Here is a 27,788-nt window from a genome sequence, read left to right on the forward strand (position 1 = left end):
TATGTAGGCAAATGGCCTTAGCTCTGAATATCAATACATTTGACAGGCACTGGTGATGATTTACGCTACAAATATTCCTTACTTTTCTCCTTTGCCAGCAGAGCTGGGTTTCCACGTAGATGCCGAAAGCACTTCCATTCCCAGACCTCCTTATAGCTCTGATTATGTGTCCTGATTCTGGCCAATGTGATTAAAGAGGAAATCAGCAGGAAACTTCTGTAAGGCCTTTCCTCTCTTAAAAGAGAAATGCTTGTGACAGGTACTTTCCTCTCCTTATTTCCTTTATTTATTATTATTATTATTATTATTATTTTTTGTCTTTGGACACTGTTACCTAAGGGCACTCAGTTTGGAGCTGGAGCAGGTCATAAGGGGAGGCATGTCGACATGCTCAGATGGCAGAGCAGAAAAATGCGGAACACCTGGGTCCTTGATGACATTGTTGGGCAGCCACACCAATCCCTTCCCCCCGATTCTGGACTTCTTCTTCCTTAAACTTAAGTATGTTTATGCCACCTTCAATGGTTTGTACTTGTTACTTGCAGCCCAAACCATCCTAACTGGTAAATCTACCTGAACTTGGAATGTCCATGGTGTTGAGGCACCATGTTTACTCCCCAGTCACACCAACTGATCAGATAAGAGATTCATGGCGGGAGTGTGGAGTAGAGAGAGGGAGCCTGAAGTGTTCTAGGCATACTCTTCTCTCTTGCCCACTATGGGAAAGTGGGAATGGGAGATGAGCACCCCCTCTCCCCAACAAACCCTGATCATAGCATTGGAAGAAAAAGATTAGACTAGAGTCCAAAAATAAAAAGGTTTTGTAATTCTTTAAGTTGAGGAATTAGATCCATAATTTTACGTGAGGAACAGAACTGAACTGGGTGTATGTGTGTATGTGTGTGTGGATTCTGACAGTACTTCTTAAAGCTTCACGCTTCTGGCTCGGTCTGCCTTAGGCCTCATCAACCTTCAAGGCAGTTCAGAAAGTGAAGCATTAACGACAGTGTTAGGCATGCCTGAAATACGCATCTTGTTTCCAGAGCGCTGGACGTGAACAATGCCAAAAGGATGAATCTAGCGACTCCATCTTTGAGGCACAGTAATTTCATTGTGAAGTCTTTTTCTTTAATTTTGCCCAAAGAGGAGAGGATTATTAAAATTATGTCATTGCCCATCAGGCTGTCAGAAAAGCCTGAACTCCTTTTTTCAAAGAGAGCTATGGAAGAGCAGAAGTAGGGAAGCAGAGAGCTGGCTGCCCGTCAAATCTAATTTCCATACTCCCCACATTTCTTTGATGAGCTATTCCACGCTGCAGAAAGGGGAACTGTTTTTTTGCTTCCAAGTAATTGAAGTGAGTCATGAAACCCAACCAACCAGACCGAGGTGCCAAGAAGTGCCAAGAAGCATATGTATGCCCTGACTGACCACTCACATGGAGGAATCTATCAACATGGGAGCAGGTGGCAGGGGGTGGGGGTGGAAGCCACCAGGGTTAGTGTCCTGGGATCAGAAAGAAGACGGTGGGGGAGGTGTGCACTGACCCACTGCTTTCTTATTTACATATGGGAAGGCAACTGTTGTTGGGTTGACTATTTGCTGTTCTGGAAATATTTGCCAAACTTTAATGGAGACTGGTAAAGTTTTGAGTTGGGGGAAAGTGGGAACAAGTGGCATCTGGCATTTTCCACAATCTTTCAGTCATTTACTCATTTACCTCAGTGTTTATTGCCTACTGTGTGCAAGCGTTGCAGATGTAGGAGCGGACCTGAGAGTTAGAGTAGGTGCTTGTAGCTGAGCATCTAGTAAGGGTTGGAGGCAAGCTAACAGTACTGACAGAATTCTGTGGTTGTTTGTGGTGGGGAGTGGCAGGGTTTGGGACAGGGAAGAGCCTCGAAAGAATCTCGAGGGGTTTCGTTCCAGAGATGGAAAATGCCAGATGAAGGGTGGGGGGGGGGGTGGTGGAAAGAACCTGGAGAAAAAAACACCCAAAAAACTTTGTTTGGGACATAATGAGGTTGGAGTGTTCGTTTCTGTGACATCCTGATAAAGAGGTCATGTAGATAGTGAGGAAACCAAGGAATAGTATTAAATGGTTATTAATATTCAGTCCGTTTAAGCTTTATGCTCTGGGACTAGTTTGCTTTTTACCCATGACTTGTTAACTTAGAATCATGGGTTTGAGAGTTTTGCTTTGCTCAGCTCTTAAAGATCTGCTGATTACCTCCCCGCCCAAACCTATTTATTATGAAATTCCTCTATCCCCTTGATTATATAAGTTTCCCTTCTCTGGACCTGATTACCCTTGTGGCTTCATCATTCAATAAATGTCAGGGCCGTCTCTACTTAGGAGAGATATCTCTCTGTAATTTATTTTGATGTAGGCTCTTCAGTGATGTTAGGTAAGAAAATACTGAGACTCTCAAATCATGTAATTAAGCCCAGCAGATCAGAAATCTGAAAAAATAAGCATTTTGATAAATTTCACTCCCCCATCATCTTTTTTTCAATATACTCTTTACTGCTTTAAGTTTTGAAATTTCACATGCATCAGCCACACAGGCTCAGCTGGTGAGAGTTCAGATATTTCTAGAAGATTGAGCTAAGGATCCCCTCACTGTAAGAAGGTTTCTCACTGGAACAGCATAACAATGTGGCCAAAGCAGCTGGATATAGTAAAACTCAGCTGAGTTTGAATCTTCAAAAAAATTTTTTTTTAAGTTTATTTACTTTGAGAGAGAGTGAGCACAAGCCAGGGAGGAGCAGAGAGAAGGAGAGACAGAATCCCAAACGGACTCCGCGCCATCAGTGAGCTGTGAGATCATGACCTGAGCAGAGATCAAGAGTCAGACGCTTAACCGACAGTGCCACCCAGGTACCCCAGCGAACTTGAATCTTAGCTCCATCACTGAGTACCTGGAAGGCCATGGTCACTGTTTTTGTTTTTGTTTTTGTTTTTTTTTTTTAACTTCTTTTGACCTCAGTTTGTTCCTCATAAAGAGTAGATAAAAATACTTCATAGGATTATCGTTGTCGTGAGAAGTAATAGATGTGACACATGGAAAGAGTCTAAGAGTTCAGATAATTACTCCTTGCCACCGTGTAGCATATCTATGATTTAGACTTGTGCCGTCCAACATGGGAGCCACTACAGGAAGTTCTTGAGCACTTGAAATGTGACAGATGTGAACTGAGATGTGCAGCCAGTATGTATCAATACAAATCAGACTCCAAAGTCTTCGTGTAAGAAAAAAAGGATGTAAAAAGAGTGTACAATATTCCATTAGTGATGGTTGATAGTGATTACATGTTGAAATGTAGACATTTTGGATGATATTGGGTTAAATACAATCTTATTTCTGGCACTTTAGTGGACACCCCTGCCTTGCATATAGGACTTAACCCAAAGGACTTCCAACATTTGAAGTTGTGAACAAAGTACTCACCTGGATCACCACAGCAGCCTCCCCAGCCAGTGTCTCAACTCCACTCTATCTCTTCACTAAGCCCATGGGATCTTTCTAAAACACAGACTTGGCTCCTATTTGTTTTTAATTCTTTTTTAAATGTTTATTTTTGAAAGAGAGAGAGAGAGAGAGAGACAGCACGCAGGGGATGGGCAGAGAGAGAGGGAGACACACAATCTGAAGCAGGCTCCAGGGTCTGAGCTGTGAGCACAAAGCCTGATGCCTGATGCGGGGCTCAAACTCATGAACAGTGAGATAATGACCTGAGCTGAAGGCAGATGCTTAACCGACTGAGCCACCCAGGTGCCCTTGCCTCTAGTTGTTTTAATTCAATTTCTTAACAGTAATACTTAAAAATGAACTTCTTTGTTTTGCTTTTCTTAATGCAGAGTAATTATTTTTTTCATTAAAAAATTGATATATAATTGATATAGCATTGTATTAGTTTTAGGTATATAATATAATGATTTGATGTATGTATATATTATAAAATGATTACCACATTAAATTTTGTTAACATCCATCACCACACATAGTAACAGATTTTTTTTTTTTTTTTTGTGATGAGAACTTTTAAGGTCTACTCTGTTAGCAACTTTCAACGATGCGATACAGTATTGTTAACTATAGTCACTATGCTGGAGAGTGCATCCCCAGGACTTATTTATCTTATAACTGGAAGTTTGTGCCTGTTGACCACCTTCACCCATTTGCCTACCCCCTAAATGAAATGTTGATTTATTTGTATTTATTTTATTTATTTATTTTTCAATCAAACTTTTGGTTTTGAGATCATTGTAGATTCATATGTGGTTGTAAGACATGATACAGAGAAATTCTGCGCACCTTTCATTCAGTTTCCTGCAAGGTGTTTTATACTTAAAACTGTAGTACAATATCACAACCAGGGTACTGACATTGACATAGTCATCCACCTTATTTAGACTTAACCAGTTTTACTTGTGTTTGTGTATATGTGTATATTTCGGTCTCCGCAACTTTGTTACGTTTTGATCTTCTATCCAGACCACAGTCAAGAGATAGAACATTTCCATCATCAGAAAAATCCTACATGTTGACCCTTTGTAACGACTCGCACTTCCCCCCTTCCCTGAGTCTCCTGGAAACCATTAGTCTCTTCCCCATTTCTATAATTTTGTGATTTCCAGAATGTTATGTAAATGGAATTATACAATATGGAAGTTTCTGGGATTGCCTTCTTTTCGCTCAGCTTGATTTTCCAGAGATTCATGCAAGTTGTCATGTGTTTGTTCCCTTTAGTGTCGAGTGGTATCCTGTGGAATGGACGTGCCACAGTTCATTTAACTACTCACCGCTGAAGGACACCTGAGTTGTTTCCAGTTTGCAGATATCATGAAGAAAGTTGCTGCGAACATTTGTACAGATTTTTGTGTGAAGATAAATCTCCATTGCTCTGGGATAAATGCCCAAGAGAGCAATTTCTGGGTCATCTGTATGTTGGTTTATTTATCATTTTCACTGGAATATTGACTCTTGAGGACAGGTTCTTAGCTCCATTTGTATTTGCATCACATATACTCAGCATTTGTGTGACATATGGTGATACTCAATAAAATATGGAAGGACAGAAGAAAGGAAGAAGGAAAAGATAAAGAAAGGGAAGGAGGAGAGAAATCTATCATTCCTTTAAGTTGTTAGCTATTCCACTTCCAGACCTCCCAACATCATTTTTTTTTTAATGAGTCCGGTAGCTCCAGGGCTGGATAGTGCCCAGCACAGAGTAGTTGCTTACTAACTATGTGCTAAATTATGCAATGAATATTCTAGAGAGTAGAGCAGCTCTTCTCTTCTCTGGCCCCATCCTCCCTTTGCCCTGCTCCGTCACTCAGGCCCAAGCATGGGCACACAAAGGCACACGCGCACACTCTGGGGCCATATCCTAGGGATCTTTTTCTGGAACCAAGCCAACAACTAACAAATGAGGTGCTGTTGCTTCGAAGCTGAGCTAACAACAGCCTTGGCCTTGTCTGTGCAACTGCCTAGGAAATTACAAATGCAGGATTTGGGGACCCAGCAGCTTTGTGGACTCGTTCCAATGAGAATACAGGATGGACTTGAAATAAAGAATGCTTCTTTGTGACTCATTAAGCTCTTCTCCGTTCCTCTCTATTAGGCATGTGTCTGCCATGCCAGGCAAAGCTATGACCTTCAAAAGTGGAAGAGTCAGGCGGAAATAAAAACATTCCACTTCAGCGCCTAAACCATGTGCCCCTTAATCTGAAATAAATCTGTGACAACTGACAGCTACTTCTTTCAGACAGTTGTGGAGAAAGGCTTGACTTGTCCTAGTAAATCAGACACAGGCTTCATTATTTTTAGTCTCGTTAAAAAAAAAAAAAGTTACCATAGCAACTGCACCATCATCTAGGGCAAATATTATCTAAGTCAATAAAAAGAGGAGCTGTCCCAAATACCCAGTACTTTGAAAGGAAGAAATATCTTTTCAATAAAATTAATTTCTTCCAAGACGTCACCATTTGTCTTCATTTATAAACCCAGATTTTTCCCCCTCTGAATAAGGGACGTTAAAAGCAACATACAACTTTGTAAAATCTAAGGCTGACCTCTCTTGTGTCTGTTTGCAGAAAATCATTAATTCTATTAATTCCTTGAAACACATAGCTTCATTTGTGGCTTTTTAATTCATCCACAGGAGGCATAATGCTAATCGATTTGACCCTTGGTTAGAGCATTGTGTATTCTGAGAGGACAATGAGGAAAAACGTATCAGAGCACGCACATCTCAACTCTTAAGAGATCATTGGAAGTTATACAGCCAACAACTCTGTTCCTGTGGGCCCTCACTGAGTAGCTGTGGAACAGAGTGGGTATTCAGTACACGTTGGATGACTTGGCTAATTTGACTCTGTTCCTGGTCAGAACTGAAATGGTTTGGGAGTATTTATGAAGATTTATCCATATACTTAATTTTAGAAACATGGTAAAAAGAGTGTACCCCCAAAGTGTGAGATTTGGACCTTAAAAAACTAAATCTTACCCTGCAGACTTTTTTCCTACTGAAAAATGTGTTGTTAATTTTAACGTCACATCAAAACACCATAGGCTGGCCGGGGAAGCAATTTTGGTGCCACCCCATGTCTCCTGGTTTCAGATGCTGGTGGGCTCTCATGGTCCCCAATGACTGCTTTTTCTATTCTCAGACTCACACTTTTTTCCTTTTTTCCACAGTTAGTACCTTTGAGGTCAGGGTATGTGTAACAACAATTGGCGTCGTATAATTTCTTATTGGCAGTTTCTTATTTCTTAGAAGTACACACAATGATGACGGGAAAGAGAAGCAACATTTGTCGCCTGCTTATCATGTAAAAAGCACTGAGATGAGCAATTTATAGGTGTCATTTTGTAGAATCCTCACATGAAGCCTCTGAAGGAGGCATTTTCTGTTTTGTAGAGGGCTGAGACCCCGGGGGTGACGGGACTTGTCCAAGATCACAAGTTGGCAAGTGTCAGAGTCAAGATTTGTGCACAAATCTGGACGACTTTATTGTCATAGGACCCTTTGGGTTTTCCATCTGACTTGCCCTCAGCTTGTTCTGTTCATAGAACACTTTAAATTAGTGTTAGGTGTTACCTTGGTGTTAGGAAGGACCTTATGAGTCATAGGGTTCAACCCTATCATGTTACAGATGAAGAAATTAAGGCTGAGGGAAGGGACCTGCCCAAGCCAGCTAGGAAGCTGTATCACTGAGAGGCAGCATGCCTGAGCCAGGGAAGAGAGTCGCCAGGCTCTCGTAATGTCTTCATCTCCTGCATACACTGCCCACCCCCAGACCTCCCCGTTTGGGGCTGTCTCCATGGGCCAGGCCTCGGTTGCTTAGTCTCCTCCTTAAGGCACTCAGCTCATTCCTCCTCTGTTGTCCTGCTTCCCCAGACCTCAAGATGATTGCTCATCTACACCCCCTTTCCTTGTCCCCAGTGAAGCTGTTTCTCGTCACTTATCCTCCAAGGTGACAATGAATCCAGATGAAGATGAAAAAAGCAAGATAAGAAAAGGCTCTCCAGGGCCTGTGCCTGGAGACATCAAGTTACATCTTTGTTTGCTACCTCAAGAGAGTGACGTCAACGGTGTAAGTGTCAACAGAGGTAGAAGAGAAGGTGGCATATGCCCAGACTATGGCACCAAGATAGTCTGTAGGTGTTAGAGCCTTGCGTAGCCTTTAAAATCACAGAGCAACCTCTCGCTCTGCTTGTAGAGAGGCAAGTGGTGTGGCCTAGTGCAAGGATTGCAAAAAAGTGGCATCCAGACGTCGTTCCCCTTTCCCATACCCGTGATGAAGGTGATGAGCCTCTGCCCTCCGCACTGTGACCGTTCGGACGTCTTCTTGACACAGTGTCCCAGGCAGCACCTTCTGACACTTGGTTGTAGAGATGAAACAAGCTTATTTACCATCCCCAGTGCTGTCGAAGGCTTTGGAGAGGAGCAGATGACAAAATAACTGAGCCTCTACTTCTCCCAAAGGAAAAGGGAGAAAAGAATCACTGATTTACGGAATTATTGTAAGACTGAGAGAAAACATATGTGAGAACACAGCAGATTCCATGGATCTTGGTACACAGTAGGTGCTCAGTGACTATAAACTGTCATTCTTATTAGGCTGATGCTGATGGGGAGGTAGGTGGGATGCACAGCTCTATACTATGAGGAAATTGGAGATTGTGAAAGAAAGGTACTCTTGGTGTCTCTTTGTTGTCCTTCTCTTGTGACATTGCAGATGGAACTATGTATGTCTCAAGTCTAATCAATAAGGGTTGAAGAGTCCTCTTCGGAAACATGGCTCAGGATGGCAACTCACCATTGGCGAACTCTAGGCCCAGCAGGTTAAGAAGATCACACCCGGGGGCACCCGGGTGGCTCAGTTGGTTGAGCGTCCGACTTCGACTTGGTTCATGATCGTGCAGCTCGTGAGTTCGAGCCCTGCGTTGGGCTCTGTGCTGACAGCTCAGAGCCTGGAGCCTGCTTCAGATGCTGTGTGTCCCTCTCTCTCTGCCCCTCCCCTGTTCACGCTCTGTCTCTCTCTCTCAAAAATAAATAAACATTAAAAAAAAAAAAAGAAGATCGCACCGGGTAAGCAGTCTGTCCCACAGTACCCCAGTTCTGGTTATGCTACTCACAGGCTGAAGGGCTGAAGAAAGTCCTTTATTCTGAGCCCAGTTCAATTTTCTATTAAACACATAATAATCTGATTCTAGAGATAGGCATATTGATGGTATAGTGATGGATTCAGTGAGGGTAGTTACATGTTTTGAAAAAAAATCAGGCCCTGAATGAATAGTTTGTATTTAAAGAACACTTTTCTTTGCAGAAAATAAGAATTCTTTTTTAAAAAAACTTCTTTATTTAGTATTATTTGTTTAATGTGCTTCTTATATGTCTCTGGCTATGTCATTATTTGCTGTGATATGTAAACTCCTAAGGGCAGGGATGATGTCTGCTTCATTTATTTTTTAGAGCACCCAGAATAATGCCATGTCCAACGAGGTTTTTAATCCATTTGTATGCTACTGTTGTAGATTGGAACAGAAATTGCATCCCATGCTCATAAAGAATACTCTTTCATTCTTAGACTTTCCAGAGCCAGAAATCTAATGAAATATTTCTATTAGGACACCATTCAATATCATTACATGCAGCACAAATGTATACTTATTGGTTTATTTTAATTCCTGAAGTATCAATATTAATTGATTTTCTGTTATAAAAGCTGCCCAATGTAGAAAATGCGAAATATGCTGAAAACTATATGAAAGAAATGAAAAATCATCTTTAATTCCCATGCCAGAAGATAATCACATCAAACATTCAAACTTTTTTTTATATGACTCATTTTAAAGTGTTAATATTATCTAATACTTAATTGATTTTAAGACTTTCAAAAGGTTTCTTCCTTTTGATTTCCACCCTTTCAGTTAGTGATCCTGTGTTCTTTCCAGGAAGAATTATCGTTTTGTTATTTTCAATGTATTGAAATGTTCTGTGAATTAAGGGAAAGCGTTTGCTGTCAGCTGCTAGCAACTGACTCCTACTTCGAAGGAAAAGCTGTGGTGCCCGTGAAGGGAAATTAATCCATCTTGCCCCAGTGCATTTGTTCCCCTGAGAACCAGGTGAACTACTTTTGACTGTTTCCCTAGGATTATGTCACCCACCAAGGTAACTTTCTGTTTCAGCAGGTGATGTTAAGAAACAAAACAACACCCTTTAAGTTAATCAGTTTTGGAAAATAGAGACTGGCTTTATATCCCAAGGCTTTGATGTGTTTAGCGGTTCCTGTAGGGATCTGCCTCTCTTCTGTTTTGATTGACAAGACCCTTCCTATATATTTGAGCAGTCAAGCAGCCCAGTGACAGAGGGTAGAGACATTTACCCAGAGCAAACTTCTATCACTCATCGTGATTTTCAGGAATCTTGGGTGCAAGTGTGAACCTTAAAAGGAGTTAGCTCCAGCAAGATCAGGTAAGTGCTTCTCCATATTTGTAACTTCATTCCACCAGAAGGGAAGTCTGAAGAACCCTGCTAAGGTGACAGATCAGAAGTGGATCGGTAGAAGTGCATCAGACCGAGAGATCAGATTTCAAAGTAAATAACTTTGCAGCAATAATGAATGATTTTAAGCAACAACAAATTGAGGATGTTCCATAAATGCAGTGTCCACTCTTACTTTGACATCCAGGTAGGCTCTGTCCAGGGGGCCAAGCGCGAAGGGAATGATTCTGGCTCCTGGAAAAGCACAGAAAATGACCAAGACCCAGAAAGAATAGACCTGACAGTAAATTGGGATTATGTTTTAAACACTTCTAATGCTTTCCAATAGGTAGGTTTAAACTGAATCACAACTGGGTGCCTATTACAGGGGAGGCATAGAGCAGAGGCAATTGGTAGCTAATACGATACGTTTTTATGATGTCGCCAAGTCAGGTGCCAGGTTTCATAATATCTTGTGCATACCCATGTTTTATGGTGGGTTGGATTAGTAACCATACATCTGGGGCATACAGTTTTCATTTATCTACGCCCCTCTGGTTTTCCAGCCACGACACTGAAAATGTAATTTTGTGTCGGCAGGTAACATGGCACCACGTACCCTAGATCTGAGCATAAATAATTTCATGTGTTATGTTAGGGTATGCATTACTTTTGGTGTGACTCATATTTTGAATTTATTTTGAAGAGACCATTGGAACAAACTTCTTGAACACAGAAGTTAAGTCCAACAGTTGGGTTGCAACAAGGAAAAGCCTGAGGATGCCCTGGGAGGGTTGGGTGTCTAATGAGCACAAGGGGTCCATGGAAACCATACTGGAGTCAGGGAGAAGAAAATTCGGGCACCTGTGTTGGAGTCTGTGGGCTTTTACACATATTTGGCTCATTTCTTCCGAAATGCTAAGAGCAAGGTGCCTTTGACAATGACCATCATATCATTGGTCGCCCCCTGGAAGGACGCTGGCTCTGTTAATAAACTCTCTTCCCTTTCCCTCTCTGAAGGAACGCCATGAAGCTGGCATACCTTTTCCTCGGCCCCATGGCCCTCTTCCTCCTAGCTGGCTGCAGCTGTGTTCTCAGCACGTCCAGTGGGAACCTGCTCACCTTTGTGGGCTGTGCCGTGAGGGAGTTTACTTTCCTGGCCAAAAAGCCTGGCTGCAGGGGCCTTCGGATCACTACGGATGCCTGCTGGGGCCGCTGTGAGACCTGGGAGGTGAGTCTCAAGACAAGCCCAGGTAGCAAAGCCTTCAGGGTCGGCCGCCTGGGTTGAATCCTAAGTGTTCACTTTTTAAATAAAATGAAGTAGAGTGGGGCATTTCTGCGGAATTTCTTTAAAATAACAATTATTTGGCATTCTCCAAAAGTAATCTGAAAGAAGCATGATCTTGCCCCTCTGACAAAGCACTGATAAAATTAATATTTTTATTTTACACAGTGTCGTATATTTGGGAATCATCTTTAGGGGGTTATGATGTGCTATTATTCTATCCATTTTACAGATGGCAGGAGAAATTCAAGGAGTAAATGACTGCAAAGTTACGTAGACAGTCAGTAGAAAGTTAGGGATAAATCCTTGGTTCAAGCATGTAACCCACACTTCTCTATATTCCTCTACCTGTGATACGGCCAGCCAATCGCCAAGAGGCAGGCCTTGAACTATCTAGCAGGTGAGGGCAGGTCCTTGATTCTTCCCTCAGTGGCTCACGCACAGCCCTGCCCTGCCCCAACTCCCCATTGCAATTCTTAGGGATCTCAGGGATTATCATCCACAGATCCACGAAGTCCCTTTGTATTCAATGATATCCAGCCTTTTAAGAGGCAGTGCATTAAAAATGAGGATACAAATCTTGGACAAAGTTCGAACCCTATTGGGCTGAGATGAGGAGATGTTTGCCAGGTGAGCAGAAAAGAGGCCCATTTAGCACCCTATCCCATCATACCCCAGAGTGACTGTTGACTCTTTCTACTGAGGTCTGGCTTCATTACTAAGCACAAGCTCTGATTCAAAAACCATCACCCTGGCTCAGAAACCTTAAATGACTCCCCACTACTGCAAATTCCAAAACCAACTTCCAAGGTCTTCAGCAATATGAAGTCTGCCCATTTTCCTGGGGTCTGTACATATCCTGAGCTCTGGTCTTGTCAGACTGAATTTGAAAAGGTTTATTAAGCACCCCTCATGAAATCTCACTTTTGGTCTTTTTCTCATGTCCCTTCTCATGTCTATCTGTCATTATTAAATAAATTCTTTGATGTTTGCATCCAGTGCCAACTCCTTCCCCAGAGGTTTTCTGAGTTGCTGGCCACCCCTGACTTGTGTTCACCTTTTGCCTTATTTTTTCCCCCACCACACAGTGCTAGGTTCTAAGTTTTTTGAGAGTGGAGTTTCATTCCTTTGCCTTTGCCAGCCCTTGTTGCAGTGTCATGTATGAAAAAGACCTTCAATAAATATTTGTTGAATTATGTGGGATTGACCTCTATCTGGAGTCATACGCTTTTTTTTTTAAAGTTTATTTATTTTCTTAAGTAATCTCTATACCAGACATGGGGCTTGAACTCATGACCCTGAGATCAAGAGTTGGATACTCTTCCAACTGAGCCAGCCGGGTGCCCCTGGAGTCATACATCTTTTAACCTAATTGATGCCAACTTAGAAGTCTGTGAACACCATGAGAGGACACTGCCATTGGAAAAAACAGCCATCCATTCAGGGACTCAGAGAGCAACCTGCTGTCACTTAGATAAAATTATGGCCCCATAAATGGATTGGGTCCTGGTGACAAAATTTCCAAATTACATAAAACGACTCCACCTAATTAGCTTTATTTTTGCATCATCCAGGGGCTTGAGACTTAAGAGCCAAATAAAAATTCAATTACTAAGGATACTGTGGCTATGACTCGACATCAAACTTCCTTGGGCGGGGGTGGGGGGTGGGGGGCGGTTGGCATCTTCTCATACTCAGGGCTTGGCCTGGCCATGCCTATCCCCACTCAAAGTTCATCTCTCTGGTCTTTGGAACTCTCTCTGGGCCTACATTTCAAACCTTGTTTCCTTCAACTAAGCTCGTTTTCGCTTCTCTTTAAAAATTGATGAATGTCTTTACTTGGATGCTCGTCACCCGCAGGAGGTCAGGGACTGTGTCCTCACTGGAGAAATAGAAGCACCGAGACCTTTAGACAACAAGATTCTCCTTAATGTTAGCCAGCTTTTATTTATGCCCTTACTGTACTAGGTACCGGGAGGTTATGTATAGAAAATTTAAGATAAGAGACCAAGATTTATTTTCCCAGTAATCTAAAAGTTTCTGAGATATAAAGTGCTTATTTTTGGTAACTTAACTGGAGAGCATGTCTGAAAATGAGGATGTCTGTGACAGCAAAGCAGCTGGATTTACTTCAAAGGTGGAACTATTGCTGAAAAGAGCCTTTGGCCATGGCCTGGGGTTAGGGTTGCCAGATTTATCAAAAACCAAGTCAAACCAAACCATGATTTCACTTAAATGTGAGTGTCACATAAACAGCAATTGTTTTTTGGGACCCAGCTGGTCCCAAATCGAGGCCTGGCAGGGCGGGAGGGGAGGGAAGAAAATACCCCAGTCTCACTGTGCTCCATGCCCCGATCTTCTGCCGAAGTACATGGGAAGGAAGGGAGCACGGGAGCTCATTGATTCGGTCCATAAATATTCAACCTGGGTAGGAGGTTGAATAAGAGCGGAGAGTGGGTCTGAGGGGGCTGATGGGTGAAGTCCAGCATAGCTATCTTCTGGGGTGCTTACCCAAGATGCCACAGGCAGTGTTGTTGGCTGTGAGAGTCATAAGGCATCTGTAGGCATCTTATTACCCATGCAATGAGTAGAGCCATACTTTATACTAAAAAAATTTTGTTGTTTATTTGACATTCAGATATTACTGAGTGTCTTAGATTTTACCTGGCACCCCTGCTTGAGATTCCAAATTACTGAGGGTAGGAGGACATGCAGCAAACTGAGGAGGGTAAAATGCTACCTGAAAAGTAGGAGGAGGCAGTGATATCGGATGGAAGTCCTTGTCAAAGGCAGAGCCATTATTCCCGCGACATTCACGTAAGAAGTTCATCCTGGGCCTCCGTTTAACATATTTTATTTACCCAATACAGGTGAAGGCGTTGGTTTTTGAAAGCTTGTAAGTTGTTATTTTTGTTGTTACTTCCTTATCCTTGCAACTACCCTGATAAGAACAATAGATCAGATTTACTGAGCACTTACTTGGTGCTGGGCCTTGTGCGGTGTGCATGTCATCCTACCGTATCTCCACAACACGGCTGTGAAGTAGAGATTTTGTTTCACAGAGGAGGAATCTGAGGCTTCAAGAAGTCAAGTGGACTTTCCAAGGTCTTCAGCAAGTGGAAGAACAGGGGCTCAAGGTCAAGGGTCTGACCACAGTATTTGAGATTTTTTTTTACACGGTCTTTTGGTTATTTATTTATTTATTTATTAACACTCATGGCCATGAATTCATAGGGAATGGGCCCCAGCAGCTCAGGCTCCTTCCCATTGGTTCTCACAAGGCATGAGAGCAGGCTGGCGCTTCAGCTGGACCCAAAGACCTTTCTCTTTGGCTTCCTTCTTTTTCTGATCATTTTCCTTCACGCACTTCAGGAAGCTGTCTCAGCAATTTGAGTACTTAACATGCTCAATACATACATTAATTTTCTTGGCGAGAATATTGCCCTTAACTTGTTTGCTTACAACGATGCCAAGAGTTTGCTGGGTGACACCGTAGACTCTGCCAGTCTCGGCATAGTTAACATTTGTGAGGCACTCTGTTTTGAATAGCACCCATTCCCTTGATGTCCACAACATCACCTTTCTTGTAGATTTGCATGTAGGTGGCCAAAGCAACTCCATGTTTCCTAAAAGGCCTAGAGAACACATAGCGGGTGCCTCTTCTCTTCCCCTTTGTGGTGGTCATTTTGGTGAATTATTGGAAGACGGGGGTTCCGCTACAGGGTTTAGGATTTTAACTACTACTTTGTGCCGACTTCCTGATCTATATGCTCTTCACAAAATTATCTTTGAATTCAAGATTTATGAGAGTTGAAGGCAGGAAGTGAATCCTTTGATTATCAGAACAGTGCACAGGGCGTTCCAGAAGCTGCCTTGCTGTTTTCTGTCATTAAATCAACAAATAGTTATCGAGAACCTCCTGGGTGACAGGTACTACTCTGAGTAGTAGAGGTGCAGCAGTGAGTAAAATGGGCAAAAATCCCTGTCCTGATGGAATTTGCTTTTTAGAGTGGGAAAAATACAACACAAATTAATAAAATAATGTAATATATCCCGTGGTACTGACAGGTGCTATGCAGAAGAAAAAGCAGGAAGATGGTGGGAAGTGGCAGGGTGTGGAGGTGGGATGTTGTGATTATAAATAAGATGGTCAGGAAAGGATGTTCTGGGCACTGGGAATAGCAGGCCAAAGACTCTGGGGCGCTGCTGTTCTTGGTGGATCTGGGGGACAATCAGGAGATACTGTGGCAGGAGCAGAGTGAGGAAGCCAGCAAGACAGGGTGGTCGGAGACATAGCAGGGGGTGCAGGGGTGGGGAAGATGATGGAGGGTCTTGAGGCTGAACGCCTTTGATTTTTACTCTGAGTGAGATGCGAAATCACTGGGGCTTTGAGAGAGAAGAGAGAGGAATCTGACTTACATTTTGAAAGAATCACTTGGGGCTGCTGTGCTGTAAATTGACCGTAGGGGGTGATGGTAGAAGAGAGACCAGTTAGAAGACTTTTGCAATGATCAGGATTATTCATTTGCTAAATATTTATTGAGCCCTTGCTATGTGCCATGGGCTCTTTGGGAGCTCAGGATAGGGTACAGAAAGCAGGTTGCTGCTCTCAGGAATTTGCTTTCTGTTGGGAAGAGACAGATTCACAAGTAAACAAATGACTAACGAGTTAGTTTCTGAAAGTGATTAATGGTACGGAGGACAAGAAACAAGATGGCATGTTCTAATGGGTTCCCTGTTTTCTACCCGTGAGGATAGAAGCCCATTCTGGAACCCCCCTACATTGAAGCCCATCATCGAGTCTGTACCTACAACGAGACCAGACAGGTGACGGTCAAGCTGCCCAGTTGCGCCCCTGGAGTGGACCCCTTCTACACCTACCCCGTGGCTGTCCGCTGCGACTGCGGGGCCTGTTCCACTGCCACCACGGAGTGCGAGACCATCTGAAGCTGGCATGGCCTACAGAACACAGCTGGCAGCTTTGAGCTTCACGGACCCAGGTGCACGGGCAACCTGAGCAGCTATACCCCCTGGATTCAAGGACTGTTTAATTCTGACCACCTGTGGAGGAGGTTATCCGTCTCCCTTAGGCCCAACTCCGGCCTAAGGCCCAGAGGCAGCATACTGATGCTAAAAATGCAAAACAACATTTGTGTTTTCGCTGAAATAATTTCTCTGGTTCACACACTGGCAAATTAATTTATCTTTGCCTTGAATCTCGGAACATAATTTGTATATACCACAATCCTCCTCCAATCTGGATTTATAATACGCCAATAGTTTAAGGGCAGTGGGAGTAATTAGGAAATGGGTCTAGAAAGTCTTTAAATTCCCATCTCTTATTTAACAATTGGTCTTCAACTAGATTTAGGATCAAAGGGCCAGATATTAATAAAACCAAGGCTTTGTCCTCAAGCCCCCAGAGAAAATCCAATTGCAAGCTTCCTTAGAGAAAATACTCCCTCCTTCTTTTAACTGAGCACTTAGGTTAAAAAGTGCTCAGATTAAAAAGAGGAGGGCAATAGTAGCTCAAATTGAAACGTGTTTGGTTCTGGATGATTCTTTTCCCAAGCAAAATTCTTGAAGCTCTTCCTTCATGAAGAGGCCCCTTTGTGATAAAAACAAAAACAAAAATGAAACAAAACTCAGGAGAAAATGTGAACTGGATCCATCGTTTAGGTTTAAAAATGTACAGAACTAAACTCTGGTTTTAGACTCATGGGATGCTCTCCCAAAGCTATGGCCAAAATGATTAATCACAAATATTCTTTCCCATTTAGCATATTTTAAATTTAAGTTGTAACTTTTTAAATTTGGAAATTTTGCATGTTTATAGGGGTAAAACTGCATTGCTGGCTTGGGGGAAAGTCCGTGATCATCTAGGCCTTGTGCTAAAATCTTACAGCAGCTGATTCTCTGTGACTTTTTTTTTTTTTTTTTAACTCTGGTATTGTGCAAGTGTCTTTAATTCCGACATTTTGAGGGTTGAAATGAACTCTGTTCCTTTTTTTCACAACACGCCAGGAAAATCTGTGTTAATGCCAATAAAGCATGTTCTTTGTCTTTTGGATTCATGAAAACTTTCAAAAAAGTCTTTTTAGTCTTTAATATACTTGGAATAGCAATAGCAAGCACATTCAAAACGAATTTAGAATGTCATGTTTAGTAAGAGACACAGACAAATGACTGGATATGGTAAGTTCCAAGGTGGCTCCATCTGGACTCACATCCTTGGCATATCCCAGCTGGGAGCCAGGAGCCCTCCTTGAAAGAGGAATTGGAAAAGTCCTCATGAAAACAGAAATGTGACTGTCGGGGTTGACGGTCAAGGACTGGGATGCTGAGGTGAACACCTGGGAACAAAGAACAGGAGCAAAGTCCACCCCAGTCCTTAGTGCAGATCTGTTGTTAGGCAAAACACTCTAACACAAAAAGTAGTGGGGAGCCTGGGATCTCGGCCGGACAGTGGGTGGCGATTGGGAGTAACCCTGGGTGACACCTCACAAGTGTTTTCAACCCATCCCTAAGAACTTCCCTCAGAATTTTCTGACAGAAACAGCAGCTTCTTAAAGAAACTTAGGGAAAAAGGGCAGAAGCAGTAAGGGTTTGCCACAATTTGAGAAGTGACTGCAGCATGAGTAAGGGGCCAGGAAGGAAACGAGTGATACACTGTAGCCAGACATTGAGGACAAGTGAATGGAGTCGCTATTTATAAATGTGCTGGCAGAGTTAAGGAAACCAACAAGGGGTGATAAAACACTCTGAATGCTTGTTTAGAAGCAATGAACATCCCTAGGCTGAAGGAGAAGAGGAAGTGACCATCAGACCCCAGAGAGAGCTGTGACCTTCCTTTCTTAGGACCCAGCTGGTCTGGAATCAAGGCCTGGTAGGGAGGGAGGTGGGGGAGAAGACACCCAGTCTCACTCTGCTCTGTGCCCTGATCTTCTGCTGAAGTACATGGGAAGGAGGAGAGCACGGGAGCTCATTGATTCCGTCTATAAATATTCACCCTGGGTAGTAGGTTAAGTATGAGTGGAGAGTGGATCTGAGGGGGCTAATGGGTGAAGTCCAGCATAGCTATCTTCTGGGGTGCTTAGCCAAGATGCCACAGGCAGTATTGTTGGCTGTGAGAGTCATAAGGCATCTGTTGCATCACAGTTACTAAGACTCCTTGTGATGAATTGGGACGGGATACATATGGAAAGGTATGTACTGGCTAATCAATATCTTTTACATTGGAGAGATGTGGGAACAATGGTAATTGTCAGGACTGTGGGATTAGTTAGTTGTTAAGTACAATCGAAGCACTCAGGGGATGGTGTAAAAGCCACATTTGAAGCCACCCTCTTCTCCTGGAGCTGAAGGACGGACTGTGCTGAACAGCAGGCCTCAGACCTAAGCGGGAGAGCAGCTGAATTATTAAAAAGGCTTGGGGCATGTGGGCGGCTTAGTTGGTTGAGCATCTGACTCTCGATTTCAGCTCAGTCATGATTCCAGGGGCGTGGAATGGAGCCCCACGTGAGGCTCTGCGCTGAGGGTGGAGATTCTCTCTCTGTCTCTCCCTCTGCCCTTCCCCTCTGCTTCCTTTCTCTATCTCTAAAAATGAATAAATAAAGAAAATAAAAAAGAAAAGTCTGGATCCCCAGCCGTCTTCTATCCTTAAGTCAAGGTCCTCCTAGGGAAGGAGTGGGACAGGAAGACCTGGAATGGGGACAATTAGTGGATGACTTTGAGGTTCCCTTACAGAAGGGGCCCACTCCTCCTTGCGAGAGATCAGCCTCCCCTTGCTGAGACCAGGCTGAGTCTCCATCCACAGAAGATGCTTTATACCTGCCTTCCTCAAATACTGTCCATGACCTCTCATGGATAATTAAGGTCAAGTCTAAGGATGACTCCACTGGGGAAGGACTCTCTGTATGATGGGAGAACAAGATCTTCCATTGAAGCATCCTGAGGACCTGATGAACGTAAACAGAGATGGGGTAGAACACAGTGAGGATGGACCTGGAGGGCATCAAACTCTCTTATCTCAATGGATGAGGGGGAGGGTGGCAGAATATAAGACCGGACAAGAGCTTTTTAATGGGGACGTCGACCCATGAATCAGGATTTAACATCTTTACCAGGGCACGTGGATCTGGTCCCAATGCGCTATTGGGATGGCTCTTTAAAGTTTGGGGGAAATGGGGCTTATACTAATGGAGAGAAGATGCCAGAACTGTCCTGGAAGGATATTTGAGGATAAAAAGCTCAAGGAGGTGGGCCTGCTAGAATGGATTTATTACATAAGACCCGAGAACTCACCAGTGGCTATGTTCATCTGGAGGTTCAATGGACTCCCTTCGCTAAAGTGCTAAGGAATGCACCTGTGAAGCTCCATGGTGGTTGTCCTTTGCAGGCTGGGGTGGAAGGCAGGAGAAGCCGCCATGGAACCAGGCTTTCTGGTCTTGGCAGAGATGAGTGGGTCTGGAATAGCAGAGACCCAGCAATGACATGTAGCTGGAAGGGGCAAGGTAAACGTAATTGCTGTAACAGGCAGCACAAGCACAACAGCAATCAGAAGACTCTCATCTGCAGGCCCTGTGGTGCTGGGTAGTATTCCACGATGTTCCTGGTCCTTGGTATTAAAAGACCTTCTACAATAAATATATATTAGAACCAAAAAAGCTATTAATGAAAAAGAGTGGCTCAGTCGGTTGAGCGTCCGACTTCAGCTCAGGTCATGATCTCACGGTTCAGGAATTCGAGCCCCCCATCGGGCTCTGTGCTGACAGCCCAGAGCCTGGAGCCTGCTTCAGATTCTGCGTCTCCCTCTCTCTGTCCCTCCTCACTCACACTCTGTGTCTCTCTCTCAAAAAATGAATAAACATTAAAAAAAATTAAAAAATAAAAGAAAAAGAGTGAAATACCTCTCTCAATGCTAGCCTTGAACCTTTTTCAAAGCTCTTTCTTCCCTCTTCCTTTCCCTCCCCTTCTCTCTTCCCCATCCCTCACTTCCACAAATATTTTTTTTCCCACAAATACTCATTACCCCTAATTTTGTGCAAGGCACTGTTTGGGAAATAAAGATATAAATATTATTACCATTTATGGATTTTTTTCACTCTGAGCAGGATCCTTTCTGTTAATTCTTCGGAATTCTTGGGTCGCCTATGCTCCGAGTCACTGGAATGGCCATGTTACCGTTACCACCTTACACCTGATGAAAGCGAAGCTCAGAGAAGTCAAGTGACTTGCCCAGGATCCGACCGCTGATAGGCAGCATGCGCAGGTTTCACTGCACACTCTTTCCACTAGAGCATGATGCCTTTTTGGAGTGCTCCTTCCTAGTGGTTACTGCTTGGGGAAGTCTTTGAAGTCATTGATGTTAGACTATCTCTTGCCATTGGTTAGCGTGTTGGCAGCCCCTCCCGGAGGTGGCTCAGTGCAAGCTTGGGTTGTTTTATGGAGATGGCAATTTTTTTCTAATTTCCTGTATAACCTTTAGGAAGATCATGCTTTGCAGTAGCCCAAATCAAAGCTTACAACAGGAGAGCTGAGGGAGAAAAGGATTGGAGCCTCGAAGGGAAATTCAAAGACACTGCTGTGGAAGTGAAGGTTATGTGCTCTCAACTGATTTCACAGGCACTGGGAGCACTGGGTGCAGAGTGATGATGGTTCAGTGCCTTTAGGCGAGCTCTAGATAAATGCTCAGAAACTCCTTACTCTTGGAAATATGTTTGTTTTGCAATAACAAAAGGTGAGGAGAAGGGGGATTTCCTGAAATTTTTTTTTCTATGGGAACGCTTTGAATGAAAACTATAAATTCTCACAGCTCATTCTACTTCTGGGTTTATTAGCTCCATTGATTGAACCAGTAGGTCATGCTTCTCTTCTTTCATTGATTGGGAAGTGAAAGGGCCACCCAGAGAGGACCGACTTTTGCTGCAGTGACCCAATGAACACTTCAAGTTATTTAGGTTTTAAATGTAATAAAAAGCATTTCTGAGATAATAAATGAAGTGTATATCTAATTGAAAACAATGCGGCATTAATTAATAATTGTTATTTCACAAAGTTTGCCAGAGGACTACTTGTATTCTTCGTCCAGGAGATGCTTCCTATAAAATAACGTGCGCCTTATCTTTTTAGTTTTCTTCAAAACATTAAAGCAAATTATTAAGAAGCAACTTTGAAACCATTCTTTTGCAAATTCTGCAAATTTTATTTTCTGTGCAAAATTTCTACTAGTGAAAGTTTGCTGGAGTCGAAGCATTTTGGTCGTTATTTGCTAGATGAATCTTCTGGCATTTCTTTTACAATGAGTTCCCTTTGTTTTAATGAATGGGATTGTTTGGAATTGTGTACAGGGAGATCCAGAAGGCTTAGTGCCTTGTTGTTGTGATCCCAGAGCATCTGAAAGGACGCTGAAGACCTCTGAAGAGGTGATGTCTAATAGCTCGAAAAAGAAACAGAGAAAGGATGAGAAAAGAAGGAGCAGGTGCAAAGCACTGTAACTGATAGTGTATGGCAGAGACTTGTCTCTAGTGTTAAGGAATTTGGAGGGATTATTCTCTCCTCTGTCTCCTCCGTTCCTGGTCCTCATTATCAGAAGTAAAGTAAACATTTCCTAAGCTCTTTGGCTTTATAATTGACTCTAAGTTCCCCCAACTGTACCATTTCTTTAGCATACTGAATAATTGGGGTGTTTTTTTTTAAAGGCTACCCAATATACAGGATCAGTTATATGCTTCAACCTTGATTGTGGACCATTGGGGCTTCTGGAAAGTCATTCAAACCCCAAATACAATCATTCCCCAACAAACAAACAAACAAACAAACATTCCCCAAAAGAGAAGAAATTTTGCTTTAGCAGAAATATCAGCATTTACCAGGATGAGAATGGTAATATTCTTTTGGTGATGTGGAAGATATGATTACCAGCAAGAAATAAATATAGCTATCCCTGAGTCATAAATAATATGCAACATGAAGTTACTTAAAAGAGCATTTATTCACTTAAAATAAACTTAAAATATACATACATGAAAAAGGTATGATGAATTATTAATTGCCATTATCTTGAGGAAGCATACATGCAGAGCTATGCACTTGAAAGAGAAATTTAATCCTGTGACTTTGCAGGTTCTTTCTACAGGAAATGTATGAGCTGATCACGCTTTCTTGGCCTCACTGTGTTGCTCATGCAGAGATTCCCAAGGCTCTACACTATAGTGAGGCACACCGTCTAAGGAAGATGATCCAAGCTTCCAGGCTGTTTTGAACCTCCATCTTCTTTTTTTTTTTTTTTAATTTTTTATGGTTATTTATTTTTGAGAGAAAGACAGAGCAGAAGCAGGGGAGGGGCAGACACACACACACACACACACACACACAGAATCCGAAGCAGGCTCCAGACTCTGAGCTGTCAGCACAGAGCCCCATGAGGGACTCGAACTCACAAAGCATGAGATCATGACCTGAGCCAAAGTTGGACGCTCAACCGACTGAGTCACCCAGGTACCCATGTTTTGAACCTCCATCTTCTGTCTCCCTCTTGAAATTTGCGTATCAAAATTAAAACGTTGGTGAGGCAGGGAGCCAATTTTACTGAGTGGAATTAAGGCATCAGCATTTACAAATACGTTGGAAATGCTTCGAAGAGGAAGATTTTGTTCAGCTTTTAGCTCCTGCTTGAGCAAGCTCGGGAAGCTAGTGCTGAAACATTTCCCTATTGAAACATAAACATCAGTTAATGAGAATAAAGTCCAGTTGAAATGGGCTGCAAATTTCAGCATTAACAAAACCTGAGCCAACTTCAGGACAGAGCCAAAGGAACTAACGTGCCATCGATCTCATGCCAATCTCTACGGCATAAACCGTAGACAAGCGGAGGAGTAGAAGCAGGCGGCCTCTGAGCAGGGGACTCTCTTCTTCAGCACTTGATCATTTCAATGTGCTTAATTTAGTAGAAATGTTTTTATTCCAACAGGGGGAGGCTTTCAGATATCTCAGACTGGTATTTTCCATTAGCTTTGCCGTGAAGGGACTGGAAATCAAACATTCAAAAATGATGAGTAAATGGATTCTTGACGAGAGATTGGTTGTTGATGCCAGTTTTCTTCCTCTACTAGTTTTTTATGAAGAAGAGAAAATAGGCTTTACTTTGTGGCCTGGTGAAGGAAGTGAAGGGTGGGTGTGCAGGGCTGTGGCGGTCCCTGGTGTAAGAAGCACTTTTTGGCAGCTTATACCAGTGGTTATGAGCAAGAAATCAGGAATACATTTACAATAATGAAAACAATCTTTGGTAGTATTCTGTTTTGGGATTTGACTAGACGCCTCCAAGAATGCTAACCACTTTGGTAGCCAAACTACTCCCACGTGTAAAAGCTGTCCTAGTTAAAATATATTTTCAGTGTTGGGGCGCCTGGGTGGCTCAGTCAGTTAAGTGTCCAACTTTGGCTCAGGTCGTGATCTCGTGGTTTGTGGGTTCAAGTTCCATGTCGGGCTCCGCTGACAGCTTGGAGCCTGCTTCGGATTCTGTCTCTGTCTCTCTCTCTCTCTGTCCCTCCCCCACTTGTGCACAAGCTCTCTCTCTCTCTCTCTCACTCTCTCAAAAATAAATAAATCGACCTAAAAAAAGCGTTTTCAGTTTAAAAGTATCTTGGGACACAAATGGGTTCCTGCAGCCTAGAGCGTGAAGAGGGACCCCTGATTTTGAGCACCAAAGTCAGAACTCTGTCAACAGTGGAAGCAGGAGGTGGTCCTTTGCAGAGGTGGCAGTCCCTGAGTGACTCTGTCTGCACAATGGCATCAAGTCCTTATTCTGGGATGGAATCGCTGATGCCCTAGTCAGAAAATTAATAAGCCATTTGCAGGTACAAAGGAAGTGGTAATCTTTGTGCAGGTATAATTTGCCTTCAGGACCTCTTCAGCAACAATGGGATTTGAATATGATACATTTCAGTGTGTGTGTGCGTGTGTGTGTGTGTGTGCACGTACACACAATTTTTTAAAATGTTTTTTACTTTGTGAGAGAGAGTGCGTGTGTGAGTAGGGGAGGGGCAGAGAGAGAGGGCAGAGAGAGAATCCCAAGCAGGCTCCGTGCTGGAGCACGCAATCCCGTGCCGGGCTCCAACTCACGAACCATGAGATCATGACCTGAACCAAAATCCAGTGGGATGCTTAACCGACTGAGCCACCCAGGTGCCCCCTGTGTGTACAATTTTTAAAGAGCTCTTATACACAGAGGTTGTGTGGGGGGAAAAAAAGAATGGCCCACGGTGATGTTCAGTAAAAATACACTGAATAAATGAATACAAGTCTGTCTGTGCTTAGGACAATGAAGATATAAATCTGTGGAATGCCCTGTTTAGAGGACATGTCTGTCGTCTATCCTTATTGTGGTAACTACCATGCTCCCATCTTAAGCAATGCAGACAGAAGATTCACCAAGAGTTTATGCTTCAGAAATTTGTTTTAGCTTCATTTTTATAACTTCCTGTGATATGAGTTTTTCTCATTTCTTCCTGGAAAACAGTTTTGGAGGGCATTTTTTTCTCTCTCTTATAAACACCAAAAAAAACCCTTTAAGAACAGAAGCACTTCAGATCTTTCAAACCAGATGCTCTGAATTTCTGCTTTGAATTTCAAAATATGCTTATTCCTTTAGTGCAGCTGGGCAGCACATGACAAGAAAAAGAAAGGACTTCGGGAAAGCCTTTTTTATTCATCCAATAAACATGAACAGCTCAAATATTAGCTTAAGGAATAGCCAAAGGGTAGTATCATAGAGACAAGCAAAGCTGATGGTTTCTTCGTCAGGCAGCTACATGCATGGATGTAAAAACAGAGGGTAAACTTGGTCATCTCATAGATCAGTACCTCTCAAATTTTAATGTGCACACAGATTGCCTGTGGGTCTTATTAAAATGCAGATTTGGGGGCACCCGCGTGGCTCAGTTGGTTGAGCGGTCGACTTTGGCTCAGGTCATGATCTCACAGTTCGTGAGCTGGAGCCCCACATGGGGCTCGCTACTGTCGGAGCAGAGCCTGCTTCGGATCCTCTGTCCCCCTCTCTCTGCCCCTCCCCTGCTTGTGCTCTCTCTCTCAAAAATAAATAAAACATGAAAAACAATGCAGATTCGGATTCATTAGATCTGGAATGGGCCCAAGTTTCTGTAGTGCTAACTAGCTCCACAGGAATGCTGCCGGTTGGATCCTGGGACACACCTTTCAGTAGCAAAGGGCTAGACAAGTTCATTCTAACCGAGGCCTTTCTCAAGTGGCTGATGAAGACACCCTCAGATCACTCAGAAATGAGAGTAAGGGAAAAAAAGACTATTTAATGACGTAAAAGTCAGAACATGGCATAAAACAAAGTGCAAGGTTAAAGAGTACATGAAGTAATATTCCATTAATTACAAAAGCGTACATAGAACAGCCATTCTATAAGAAGCAGGTTGTAAGAAAGCCAAAGTTATTTCCCTTGTCTATCATTTCCCCTGTAGCGATCACATGGGGAGGCACATGGACTCTTTTCAGTTGGGATAAAATTCTGCTGAGATGGACTGAGCCAGTAATTACTGTTTACTCAGAGCAAAAAACAATTTAAGCCAGGCAATGAGAAGAATGCAGAATTCATTAACCTTCTTGCCCATGGCTCCTCTAGGAGAACAAAATCCGATTGCTTTCAAAAACTTGATTCAAAACATGGCAGGTGGTGGTAATTTTAGGTGTGTGTTTGCAAAGCTGCCCCAAACATACCATCATGCCATGAAAGTATTACTGTTTTCTCCTGCAAAGAATTAACATAAAGTCTGAAGAAGACTGGTGTGTGCGGGGTTATTGGGAAGCTCAGGGAGCTAATGTGGCTTGGGGGTGAGACTCAGTTGTGGGCCTTGGGGGCCATCTCCTCACATTGCCCCAGACCTCCTGTCCCCTAAAACACTGATCAGACCGTGTTCATCAAAGATAACTGTATATATTGAGAGGCTTGGAGAACATGGCTGAAAATACAACAAAATCACTCTGCCTATAGCAGCATGAAGCTCAAGGACACAACGAAATTACCGGGGTAGAACATGTTTAAAGCACAAATGCACAAAACAACTCCAGATTTTGACATAATATTCCCTGGGGAGAAAAAAAAATAGATTGTGACCAAAATTAATCATGTAGCTTTTATTTTAATCTCCTGTCATGGAAGTTAAAAGCCAAGAACTAGGGGTGCCTGGGTGGCTTAGTTGGCTAAGCATCTGACTTCGGCTCAGGTCATGATCTTGAGGTTTGTGCGTTCGAGCCCCCGCATCAGGCTCTTTGCAGTCAGAATGGAACCCCCTTCGGATCCTCTGTCCTCCTCTCTCTGCCCCTCCCTCGCTTGTGCTATTTCTCTCTCTCTCTCTCTCAAAAATAACTAAACATTTAAGAAAACAAAGCCAAGAACTGTTGCTGAACTTGCATCCCCGAATTCACAGATGAGCCAAACCCTCGTTGACCTATTCCTCCCCTAACCCTCATGGATCTGCAGTGAACACCACCCAGCCTCTGATGTCTGAAGTGCCCCTGTCTAGAGCTCGGCATTTCATTTCATTTCTCGGCTTTGTTGACCACGGAGGCACCATGAATTGTTGCTTATCTCATGTGTTTGTGTTCCGTTATTGTCATTTTGCATGTTAAATGCCCTCGTTCCATTCAGAAATATTCCACTGAAGATGAATAAATGGCATTCCTACCAGTAACTGTCTTTCCAGATATCAAGTCACCCTTTTCAGGTTTTACGTCACGTTAGTGCTTCAGAAACTTTCAAGATAATTTCTTCACTCGTATTCCTCGGTAAGTGTCCCTTGACTGTCTGCTTGTGGATGGGCAACCGTGATGACCTGCCCACATTCCTACTGAGGACCCAAAGAGCACTGGCCAGAATTTCATCATTTTTCATGAATGGTGAGGTGGAATTATCTAGAATTATCATATGATTAACCCTGTTGGCTGACTCTGGAACGCTCTTCACACGAACAGGCCTCCTTTCTTCCCTAGGCCTCTGGAGGCCCCGGGCAGAACTTTTCCACTCTCTGGGAGAATCGTCAAGTTGTGTGTCTTTGCCTTGTGTTTACTTTTAGTTTTCTCTCCATTCTCTAAATGTTTCCTTTTTAAAAGGACCTAACTTCCTTTGTAAGAAACTCGGTTTCCCCATCCTCGTTTTCCTTTTCTGTTTCTAACAGTTGTGGAAATGAAAATATTTTGTTGGGTTTCCTTATGTGTACTTGGGCAGCCTATCCAATGACTCTTAAGAGAATATCTGGTGACCTGTGGCCCTCACCTTTGAGAGAGAATGCACATTTTGCATTCTGGCATCTGATCATAGGGGCTGAAGACATAAATGGCTAGGTAATCATCTCCAGCATGGTGTCCATTTAAACATTCCTTTAAAGCAAAACCTCAGTTTCTAATTTTCCATCACTTTGGTCTCCTGGATGAGTTTGCCTTTGTGAATGCAATACTGCATCTTTATAATGCTAATTTATTTTGAAGA

General features: G+C 43.0%; 1 protein-coding gene and 1 pseudogene across 1 annotated transcript; one reads left to right on the top strand and one right to left on the bottom strand.

Moving 5' to 3' along the window:
* The first annotated feature begins 11,017 nt into the window (after positions 1–11,017).
* Positions 11,018–16,375, top strand: GPHB5 (glycoprotein hormone subunit beta 5). Its single transcript, XM_049611933.1, has 2 exons — positions 11,018–11,221; positions 16,034–16,375. Exons 1-2 carry the CDS (start codon positions 11,018–11,020, stop codon positions 16,220–16,222), a joined length of 393 nt encoding a protein of 130 aa, XP_049467890.1. The 3' UTR covers positions 16,223–16,375.
* Positions 14,414–14,960, bottom strand: LOC125908986 (60S ribosomal protein L21-like; annotated as a pseudogene).
* Positions 16,376–27,788: the final 11,413 nt, after the last annotated feature.

This window comes from Panthera uncia (assembly GCF_023721935.1).
Source record: "Panthera uncia isolate 11264 chromosome B3 unlocalized genomic scaffold, Puncia_PCG_1.0 HiC_scaffold_1, whole genome shotgun sequence".
Classification (NCBI taxonomy): Eukaryota; Metazoa; Chordata; class Mammalia; order Carnivora; family Felidae; genus Panthera; species Panthera uncia.

Excerpts from the sequence above, each read along its gene's own strand:
- GPHB5 (XM_049611933.1), top strand. The coding sequence starts at position 11,018 with ATGAAGCTGGCATACCTTTTCCTCGGCCCCATGGCCCTCTTCCTCCTA. Across the intron at positions 11,222-16,033 it reads GCCGCTGTGAGACCTGGGAG|AAGCCCATTCTGGAACCCCC; the intron begins GTGAGTCTCAAG and ends CCGTGAGGATAG.